The 11,692-nt window shown below is 36.4% G+C and overlaps 1 protein-coding gene across 2 annotated transcripts; it reads left to right on the top strand.

Moving 5' to 3' along the window:
* The first annotated feature begins 2,261 nt into the window (after positions 1-2,261).
* On the top strand, positions 2,262-11,431 carry LOC129278918 (ciliogenesis and planar polarity effector 2-like). Of its 2 annotated transcripts, none has more exons than XM_064094930.1 (5): positions 2,262-2,441; positions 4,588-4,748; positions 6,484-6,639; positions 8,028-8,152; positions 9,617-11,431. In XM_064094930.1, exons 2-5 carry the CDS (start codon positions 4,616-4,618, stop codon positions 10,055-10,057), a joined length of 855 nt encoding a protein of 284 aa, XP_063951000.1. In that variant the 5' UTR covers positions 2,262-2,441; positions 4,588-4,615; the 3' UTR covers positions 10,058-11,431. The 2 variants fall into 2 exon arrangements, with proteins under 2 accessions (XP_063951000.1, XP_063951001.1); XM_064094931.1 differs by having other exon boundaries at positions 2,417-2,499; positions 9,617-10,212.
* The last annotated feature ends 261 nt before the right edge of the window (positions 11,432-11,692 follow it).

The following is an 11,692-nucleotide window of genomic DNA, read 5'->3' as shown; positions in this document are numbered from 1 at the left end:
TTTGTCATATGATTAGAATGAGCAAAAAGAGATGTTTTGGGGTATATTTTCAGTGTCCAAAACTGGACAACTCTCCCCTTTTGGACACTGAAAATGTACCCCAAAACATCTCTTTTTGCTCATTCTAATCATATGACAAACGATTCATCATTGATATAATGTTGTGAAACCTCTGTACTTGTCCTCTCATAAAGAGAACACCTCACCTTGTGATAGACTCTATAAAAGTGAGAATATAAGTGAAATAAGTACTAAAGTAATGAGGGAGTTGTACGTGTGTGACATCACAGATCTTGGTTGCATTGCCAATGGGAGGATCTACATGGCATTAGTGATCTCAATTTTCAAATGCTCATAACTTTCTTATTATTCATTCAATCTTCCTCAAACTTTCAACAATATGTTTCTTTGATTTTTCTCTTTGATATGGATTCAGCTGCATTTTTTCAAGGGTTTCATTCTCCTTTAATAACATTGATTCCCTTTTCTCATTTCTCTGTTTGCTTTTTCTTTCACTGGTTAGATAAATCAAAGGAGATACCCCTTTTTTATTAGGTCAACAAGATAACAAAATATAACAAAACTTACATATGACAAATAATTACAATACTCATCTTATCAGATCATAAACACTATCTGTCTACTCGTTTCTTCTTAGCAAATTGCTAGAAAACTCAACCCATCCCTTCCCATCCCCTGGATTTCACGGCTGACTGATTTATATTTATTATAAACAGCAGTTTTCATATTAAACTAAACTCCTCAAAAAAAGTTTGGAAATCTGACTTTGATCGATAATTTCTCCTTGGTTGTAATGAATATCGATGTGTAATTAATATTAATGAATAGATCATTTAATTTTCTTTAAAATGATACCCTACATGATATGATTACGGTTCACATGGAGGTGCAGTGCCTTGAAATGTGGGGCAAGGTCAAAATTCAAAAGTTGCAAAATGACACAATATTGAGAGTCACTGTTCTTTTTTCCGTGCATGGTGATGAGTGAGTTTCTCAGCGGTTTTTTTTTTTTTACTTTGATCGATAATCCTTCCTTGGTTTTATCGAATATCAATGTGTTATTAATATCAATGAATAGATCATTTAATTTTCTTTAAAATGATACCCTATGATTATGGTTCACATGGAGGTGCAGTGCCTTGAAATGTGGGGCAAGGTCAAAATTAAAAAGTTGCAAAATGACACAATATTGAGAGTCACTGTTCTTTTTTCCGTGCATGGTGATGAGTGAGTTTCTCAGCGGTTTTTTTTTTTTTACTTTGATCGATAATCCTTCCTTGGTTTTATCGAATATCAATGTGTTATTAATATCAATGAATAGATCATTTAATTTTCTTTAAAATGATACCCTATGATTATGGTTCACATGGAGGTGCAGTGCCTTGAAATGTGGGGCAAGGTCAAAATTAAAAAGTTGCAAAATGACACAATATTGAAAGTCACTGTTCTCTTTTCCGTGGTGATGAGTGAGTTTCTCAGCGGTTTCTTTTAATTGTTTTCATGCACCTTAACATCAACATTAACATGCAATCAAACACATCATTGCACAAGCAAACACAAGAAATAAACAAATATGCATGGGTATTTCGAACCATCTTACATGTATCTCACAGAACCATCACTACATAAACCACAACAAAACATAAAGAAATCAAGAAGCAGGGGTTTTATTTGAATGGATTTCATCTCTATTGACACAGACAAAAGAATCATGTTCTGTATTGACCTTTCATGACTATTTCTGCTCGTTTTGCAGCTTTTAAATTCAGACCTCATCCAACACTTTTGAATCCTGGGGAGCGTTTCATGAAAGGACTTGTCGGACGTTTTATCCGACAAGTCCCATTTTATCCGACAGTTACCATAGTAACAGTACCTCACAGCCAATCAGAGTCAGAGAAAGATGTCAGATCTGACAACTTGTCGGACAAAAATGTTGATGAAACGCTCCCCAGCTCTTTTCGTGTGGCATGACCATAACAAGCATGGTATCATTTTAAAGAGAATTAACTGATCTTTTGAATGATGTAAATTATGAATTGTGTAAAGTTGGGAGTTGGGAGAAATTAATGGCCAAAATCAGATTTCCAAACTTTTTTTGAGGGGTTTATATAGGTTTAGTTTCATTTTCTTTCTTATATTTTTTTCCTCGCGACTGTTTTTTTCTCTCTTTTGATTTATCATTTGACAATACCTTTCAACTCGCAAGCTACGAACCTAACTAGCGGGCTGTGCGATCTACCTGCGCCAGCGGCTTCGGGTAGCAGCACATGCCATTTCCGTTATATCACTCGATTGATTCTTCCTCGCCGCGCGCTTCTGTTTTCAATTTCGTGCTGTTCTAACTTACTTCTTCAGTTTCTAGCTCTCAGATCAGGGATCGGACCATTTCTACACAGAATTTTCGAACATTCAAACCTGTAAGTTGATGGGATGGAGGGCTGACAGATGGAGCACTGACGTTTGATTGTCAAAAAAGTTAGTTAGTTAGCTTGTGTCTTGTGACTGTCTAACCCAGAGAGCTCCAGCCCGCGTAGCGGGCTGGAGCCCAGACGCTCAGTGTGCAAACGGGCATTCAGGTGAGAGTACCGTGAAGTTTGGTCAAAATAATTTTGATAATACATAATTAAAACAGAAATTAAGCACTTACCACGATTGTATGGATGATAGTCTAACGAGTGGCAGTTTCCTGACATCGAGGCACAGACTGGAACCTCAAAATACGATCAGTTCTGTCGCGGTAGCTCTCCTCTTTCAGAATTCAACACAAAATGGCCGATCGAGACCGAGGCTAGTATAGCACTAGCGCATATAGACTTTGTCAAATTCGCGCATGCGCCCTACACCCTCTCGAACGGCCATTTTGCTATGAATTTTGAAAGAAGGAGAGCCACCGCGACAGAACTGATCGTTTTTTGAGGTTCCAGTCTGTGCCTCGATGTCAGGAAACTGCCACTCGTTAGACTATCATCCATACAATCGTGGTAAGTGCTTAATTTCTGTTTTAATTATGTATTATCAAAATTATTTTGACCAAACTTCACGGTACTCTCACCTGAATGCCCGTTTGCACACTGAGCGTCTGGGCTCCAGCCCGCTACGCGGGCTGGAGCTCTCTGGGTTAGTGACTGTCATGACTGTGAAAACCAGTCACCAGAAGAAAAAAAAATTAAACATAAAAAATCATTCACAAAGACACAATCATCATTATTATGACATGGGAGTTTGAGAAAAAAAGTAAACAAATACAAATAGAATAAGAAAGTCATGAGAAAGTAACAAATATTTAGAAAGGTAATCGTTTGTGTTGCCAGTCAGCAGTAGACAGCTGGCAGCTAGCCGTCTGTTTTGAGGATTTTTAAAACATATTTAAATTGTTTTTATTTCTCCTCGCACACAGACGGCTCGCTAGTATCGTGCTCCCACCATTATATATTAGGGGATTAACATTGCAAAATCCCCCCGATTTGGCTCATCGATTTTTGTCATTTCATAAAAATGTATAAAAAGAACTGGACCAAAAGAGATTATTAAATTCCATTTTGATATCCTTGTTCTCTGGGACAATCCCAATTTTTGGACCAGCGCCTCTACTGGTCAGAAGTGACACACGACCAGTTTTATTGGAGACTCTTGGCCAAAATTGTAATTGGGCACTATGCATGCTGCAGTTTTGCACCAGCCGACTTCAAGCAAATTTCCCCTCCACGAAATGTCATAGCAAGTCTCTCAAAACTAGTGGTGTTACTGTTAGACCAAAAGCTTCAGTCTCTGTACATTGCCTTGGTTGTTCCGCTGAAATACGTTGGCTCCACTCACCAATACAGGTGAATAGGGACAGTAAAATTGTAAGAAATTGTTAGATAAATCCCCAGACCCCAGAAACGACGGTTATTCCTGTCTAGTCTCTCAAGCACATAGGTCAATTTCCCTGCTGCTTATAGTTATATTGCGATTGTAAACGGCTGTATTTCGGCTTTGGTCTCTAAGTCATCGTTCAAATTCTCAGACATCACTGCGCTTGGCTTTATATGAGGAGGAAATTTGCTGGAGACTTGCCAAGGATTAATACTATAATAGAAACCATACCAACGGCCAAAAAGAATATTTTCCACCCCAAATTTTGTCTCACTGAGGTCAGAAGCCTATTTGTTTTGTGTGAAGATGACAAAAATCCTTATGAAACAAAAGGAGTAAATTTGAAAGTAGACTGAAAAGGGGTAATTTTTCATGAGGAATCTGATTGCCACATTGATTAAAATAAAATTTTTAATGTAAATACATGTATGCCATTTTTGCCCAAGTGTGGGCCCCCTTTTGAAAGTCACAAGATATATTTTTAATGGTTATATATGTCGTTCAAAGACAAGTGAGGACTTTTTGGGGGGAGCTTTTCAAATTTTATGTGGACAAAATGAACTTGAGTTTTGATTGAAAACCTTTTTTTTTTTTTTTGCCTCCCTTTTGGAAAATCCTGGATTCACCCCTGTGTCAAATGATACAAACTTCATTGAACTAAATTCTGTGTCATGTGTGAGCTATGTACAACTTTTTTTTTTTAAACAGATGTAAGTAGTCTGATGCAAAGACCCTGATGGAAGAAGAGAGGTCAAATTGGTCCTTTCACACTCTTGGTACCTACATCAATCATGATGGGTGGCATAAAACACAAGAGGGTAGAGAATACTTTACAAGTATCCTCAGACATGGAAAAAGGAGAATGTTTGGTGAGTACCCGGGTATTGAATATTATGATTGGCTACTCGAAGGCTAATCGACTTTAGTCAGGGAAGCGTTTCATGAAAGGACTTGTCAGATGATAGGCTATATCCGACAAGTCCTGGGCGCCGTCTTACAAAGAGTTACGATTGATCCAATCAATCGTAACTATGGAAAGCCAGCAAACAACAAAATCTAAAATACATGCTTGTCCAAAATATTTTTTAGAAATGATGTACATGTATATTCATACATTCACTGTTTTTTTTACAATTCAGTATGCTTCTCTTTGTTTTCAAAGGACATTAAGCAAATTTCCTAAAGAAAAAAATTATGACATTGATGGATTTCCATATACTTAAGATTGATTGGATCAATCGTAACTCTTTTTAAGACGGAGGCCCTGTTTTATCTGACAGACCGTAGGAACTGTGCTTCTCGGCCAATGAGAATAAGGGAAAGTTGTCAGAACTTGTAGGGACAGTGATTTTCCGTTTCAAAAAATTGCCTTTTCCGTTTCAGAAAATCTCAAATTCCGTTTCAGCATGTCAGAAAACGGAAATTCCGTTTCCCCATAGACTTTGTACACACGGAAAAGTGACAATTCCGTTTACACATGAATAGCAAAATCACAACACGTACACTCGCACTGGTCAAAATTTGTATCTGCTACTGTACCAACAACACAATAGAATCCGTTCTAATCGGATCTATGCGGGTGCATAAAATATTTTTACAAACCTATTTAGCATGCATACATCCTCACCTTTCACATTATTAGCATTATTTCACGGTGAAATGATATTTCATCGATAATTTTGGGGTTTTTTGGACATCGTTAGCATCAGTAAACGGCTTTTGCCAATCCGCCATCTTGGATTTTAAGACCACGATATCGTGCAGTTACATCTTAAAACGTAGAGGGCAGCAACACACGACCGTGTAGTTGAACGATATGTGTGCATGTGAAGCCCCACCCGGCCGGCTGCGCGGGTACCGGTACGAGTGCGGGGTACAATCGAGTGTGGTGATGTCGAGTGCAGTCACGATGTGTGAATTGTCATGATAGTAGCGAAGTGAGATCGTGTTTTCTGGGGTTTTGTGGCCATTTAATATTCTCATTTTGTTGTGATTTTGGAGTAATTTCTGTTGCTATTCTGTGTATTTTGAGGGAAAATACGTTTTCCGTGATTTTCCGTTTGAAATGCCACTTTCCGTTTCAAAAGGCCCTTTCCGTGAATTCCGTCCGTTTTCCGCGATCGCGGAAAATCACTGTCACTAAACTTGTTATATGAAAAATGTTGATGAAATGCTCTCCTGATCAAGAGGCCTTGATTTTCATAGAAATAGCCTATTCTTCAAGATATCGTGGGAAGCACCCAGTAAATAGAGAATTTTCAAATTGCATGATATTTGTGCATATATTGGGTATGAACTTGTAGGGTAATGTGGTTACAGGTCAAAGGTCACCAAGTTTGGTGCATCACTTCAAATGTAGCTTAGTATATGCATAGATTATTAAATTGAGAGTGAATGATTCTATTGTACTTGTGGAAAATGCTTTTCTTCAAATCAAATGAGATATGTAGCCCTATTAATTGTGTATTTGAAATTTTATAAAATCAGAAGATAATATTGATGTTTGGAAATATAACAGTCTTTGATTTTTGGAAAGTGGGTCAAAATTTCCCAAATATATAGGATTCTAATTCCTTGTTCAACTTGCATTTTTATTTTCATCAGGCTGTCTGGACAGTCCTTCATTACCGTCCCATCTAGAGCAGCCCAAGATATTAAAGTATAAACTGTGCTTGGTTGGGAAAGCTGGTGTAGGAAAGAGCAGTACTGTAGCTAGGTTATGTGGGCAGCAAGTAGCTACCAACCATGTGGAAACCCCAGGTAAGTTTAAAGGTCAAGTCCACCCCAGAAAAATGTTGATTTGAATCAAAAGAGAAAAATCAAACAAGTATAACTTTGAAGATTGCATCAAAATTGGATGTAAAATGAGAAAGTTATGCTTTTTCAGAAAACAGTTGTTTGCACAACTCAGAGATATGCAAATGAGAATGTCAATGATGTCCCTCACTATTTTTTTTTTATTGTTTGAATTATACAATATTTCAATTTTTACAGATTTGACTATATGGGCAAACTTGAATGAACCATAAGGGCAATTCCATAAAATGATCAACCTTTTTGTACGTCTGACCCCCATTTTTCTTTAGTTTTACTTCACATCATAAACTGACCAACTCATGGTCATTTGAGAACATTACAGACTGTCAAAATAACAATAAATCAGAGACAAAAAATTCCATGAAGGTCCCCTCATTTGCATACCAACCAGGATGTGCATATAACTGTTTTCGTGAAATTGAGCAAAACTTAAAAATTTCCTAACTTTCTCATTTTATATTTGATTTTGATGAAATTTTTAGTGTTATGCTTGTTCGATTTTTATCTTTTTATTCAAATAAACCTTTTGTTGAAGTGGACTTGTCCTTTAACCATGCATTTCTCTTTAATATGTCATGGTATTAAAATCTATTTGTATATTTTGTTTTTAACCCTGCTTTTAACCTATTGGGATACAAGGCTTACACCCTAGTCACCAAATATATAGAACATCATTGTTGTGTGCTTTGTAATATTCATGTATGAACAAACAATTGTCCTGGTTTTGATTGAATTAGATGATGAATGTGAGAGTTAAAGAAATGCTCATTAGAGGATCTTATCTGGAGGAATTTTCCTTCTAGGGGAGTTGACCTGTGACGATTTTACTATGATATCATTAATTGAAAAAAAAAAAATTACAATACATGTATCAAATATGATGTACTTCATGTGTTGAAAGGTGGGAGATTAGCATTAAAAAAATTCAAAAAAAAATTAAATATTTAGTATAGTTTTCTTTTAGTTATGATTGTTGTCCTTAAAATTAAGAATATGTTGGTGTTAATTACTTGACTGATGTTTTTTTTTTTCTTGAATTTTGAAGGCATTGAATTTAAATAATAGATAATAATCAGATGATAGAGACGTGTAATACCACTTAAATATTCTCTATGCATGTGGGTTTATTTTAATATTTTTAGTACTTAGGCTAATACAAGTGCTCCTTAAAAATGTATGCTTTTAACACAGATTTTAATCTGTCATTGTCTGTTATTGATCTCATAAAATAAGGTAGGTTGATCCACAATTCTGGTGCCATTTTCCCAAAAGCTCTTTTACCAAAAGTCTTGGATTTTACATGTATGTGTTTATATCATGTGTTTCGTTAGGTATTGTTAAAGCTGTGACATACTGGCCTGCAAAGCTGAAGCATTCTGGGAAACCTGTCATGTTCTGTCTTGAGTTCTGGGATGCTGGGCATGCTGTCCAGAGGAAGTTTGATCACATTCATCCAGTAAGTATTACTGAAGTACAACCACTGATTCACATTCAATTAATCTAAAAATAGATGGTCAACTTCTCATATTATTTCACTTTCATTCATGCTCATGAATGGAAAATGTGAAAAGTTTCTCGACCACTTGATTTCGCTATTTACTGGAAAATTCTGTGACATTTTTCCTGTAATTCTACTCAAAAACCAACAAAACCAATAACATGGATGGCCAAAGAAACTATTCTTCTTTTATAAAACATATTCATAAATGTCACTCAGCTTCCTCATGGTCATTTGCAAAATTTATGTCAGTTCTACTCGTGACTCTTTCTCACTGGTTTCAAGTAAAATATTGTTTACTTGGGGGAGATTTCGAGGTCATCACAAAATGAAAACTTGCCAATAATTGCACTGCTTCAGATTGCCAGAGAGAACCACACATTGAAGTCATTGTTAATGTAATCATTAAAAGAGGTATACTAGTATTATACCAATGATATGAGATATAGATGTATATTTTCCCTGTTGATGAGGTTCCTTTGATTGTTGGTGCCTGCTCCCAACTTTTAAACTGGATATTTCAACTCGATAATGCGATTATAAACTGCTCCCAACCAGGGATGTCTTAAAAAGGATACAAATGTACCCGCATAGTACCAGCTTTGACCCCATGTGATGAGCTGACGACAAGATGATGTGTTTTAAACAGGTGTTACAACAATGCGTTTCAGGTGTTTCAACAATAGAAACATTTTATTTTGGCGACAGTTTCTCAGATCAACAAGATAAAGTCAGATTCATATTTGGCTTGTCCAGTTCTTAATGATTCATTAGTATGTTTGTGGGCATGACGGGTATCAGCGAACAGAAATAACCATAATTCAAATAATATCGAAAGTTAATTATCTTAGATTCATGCAAGAACATGCATGAATTATACACAATATGTTCATAATAATACGTCTTCCATAATGAGTGAGCTCTAAAATATCTCATATTGGATAATGCTGAAATTAGTCAATTTGTAAGTAGTTCATATTATATTGGCATGCAAATATCACAAGGGCTTCCCTTCTGCTGTCCATGACTTATTTGAAATTTGCAAAAGAAATGCTTCTAGAGACAAAAATAGTAAATACTGATATTTCGCTTCTGCAGAAGCCAGACGGCTCCGAAGGGTTAACATCAGGATGCCACATGGAAAATCAACCCCCCGTGGAATATGCTTTGTCAATGATCAGGATGCTTTATTTTCCTGTATTGTGCTTGAGTTTTCTACCCTTCCTATCACGGCCATGCCCCAGCTATACAATTACTATGAGAAATAGATAGCAGCATGTATCCCACTGGCAAAAACGATTCCAGTTATTTGGAATGAATATTCAAGGTGTGTGGTATATTTATAATATATGGTGCACAGTCAAGAATCCAGCTAAAGTTTTCATATATATGTTTTCAATCTCTGTTCTCTTTACATTTTAGGCTTGCCGAGAAAAGGCTCAAGCAGTGCTCTACTTCTTCTCCTTCATTGATCGTTCCAGCTTCGAGGATTTGAGAACCCAGTTGTCCAAGACTCTCTCTAACGAAGACACACCTCTTCTGTTTGTGATTGGTACCAAGTATGACCAGTACAACCGCAGTGAAATCACTTCCAGGGAACTTCTGGACTTCCAGAAGCAGTGGCAAGTGCCAATTCTTAAGTTGAAGAACGTCTTGAAGCCCACGGAATCGAACGCTCTGTTGGCAGGCGACTCCTGTGCCGAGGTTGACGATGTTGCTCCTGCCATGAACACGTTGGTGGAATACCTGTGGATTCATGATCAAGTTCTTACAGGGAATATTGAAAGGACTCCAAAGCTTAATACTTCATCAGGAGTAGAGACACATACAGCTAGTGATGATGATGAAGCCACTTACGTCTGACACATATTGATATTGCAGAGTTACTGTGATCTCTGGCAGGAATGCTTTGTAGCGTTATCTCTTGAATAATGGTATTGATGGCTGGATTCATCATCATATAACACTTATTGCCAGAGAATACAAAGCATAATTATTATAACACTGGCTTTAGCTTATGCTACTACATTGGGTGATTCAAGTTCAGTCTTGACCTGTTGGTGTTGGTGTCAATTTTTACACGAGTATAACACCAAACATAAACTGAAGATGGTCCTGAAAAGTCACTCACTAGTTTTTGAGATGTCAATAACGTTATCTGGATCAGTTTTACAAAGTCAGAATAGATTTTTGAGCTAGGGGAAGCAATCCAAATTCCAACACTAACACCAACACCAATTCAAACACCGGACTTGAAATCACCCATTATCTGTAGTGCTCAGTGCATTCAGGAATCAATCCTACCTGGAAGGCTGGTATACATTTATTTCACCCGGGTAGAGAGCAGCACAATGTGGATAAATTTCTTGCTAAAGAAAAACATTCCATGGCTGGGATTCGAACCCATGATCCTCCGTATGGGTGATGACAGTCAGAACCACTAGACCATGATGATCTGTCAATCTGTAGATTAAGCCAAAATTATTTCAATGTGTGTACTTTGAATACTTTCCCAAACTTAAATTTCAAAAGTTTGATCATGTAATTGTCTTCTATAAGCATCTTATCTTGCCAAAAATATGACATGGCTGAATGAGACTATGAGAAACCCTCTTTAATCAACGAAATGAGTAGTATTGCAGATATGCTGTTAGGGTCAGTGGTTTTTATTTGAGAAAATTCATTGTCTTGTATTTTTGTTTTTTAATTGTTACATACCAATTTAATTCATTATATAATTTCTATTCATTGTGTAGAACAACCAATTGGTTCATCTTACCATTTCATATTGGATATTGGCTCATCACCCATCAGTGATTACATTCAAGGTCCCGACTACAGTTTTATCAAAATTTAATTTCAAGCCTGAATAATTCCCCAACTTACAGAACTTAATCACATCTTGAATTATGAACTTCCCTGCCGAGACCAAATTTGCAAAGAGGGTGGTATCACTCACTAGCATTTAGAAATCGTTAATTTATTTTTAAAAATGTTTCTTTACAAATTGAATACTATAATTACCACTCTTATTCTTATTTGACCACATCTGGGATGCCATTATTTCGACAACTTAAAGGAACATCATGGCATGGTAGTCTAAGTATACATAGGATTGACGATGATATGCTTGGTTTTAGGGGTACATGTGTTATTAAGGTGTACATTTCATTATTATATATGTATTATATATATTATTATATCAAGTAAAGTATCAAATGATGTATGCAAACTGGAGTCAAAGTATTGTAGTTTTTTTATTGCAAACAGGTTGAAATTTCAAATGAATACCTTGTTACTACATATGTACTTGGTTCCCAGAAATGGTAGGGTTGGCAATTTTCCAGGAAATTTAGTTATTTCCTGCCAGGGTGTAAATACTGGGAAAACCTTGTAAAATTATCAAGGCTGTATTTACCGGTATTTTGCCACCAGTGTTTCCAACTCCATCCAACCCTCCGGGAAAGAAATATCTGTAAATTTAAATCAATTGACTTA

Source organism: Lytechinus pictus, chromosome 2 (assembly GCF_037042905.1).
Source record: "Lytechinus pictus isolate F3 Inbred chromosome 2, Lp3.0, whole genome shotgun sequence".
In the NCBI taxonomy this organism is placed as follows: domain Eukaryota; kingdom Metazoa; phylum Echinodermata; class Echinoidea; order Temnopleuroida; family Toxopneustidae; genus Lytechinus; species Lytechinus pictus.
The sequence above is the reverse complement of the archived record's forward strand: the minus strand, read 5'-3'. Positions and strand labels throughout refer to the sequence as shown.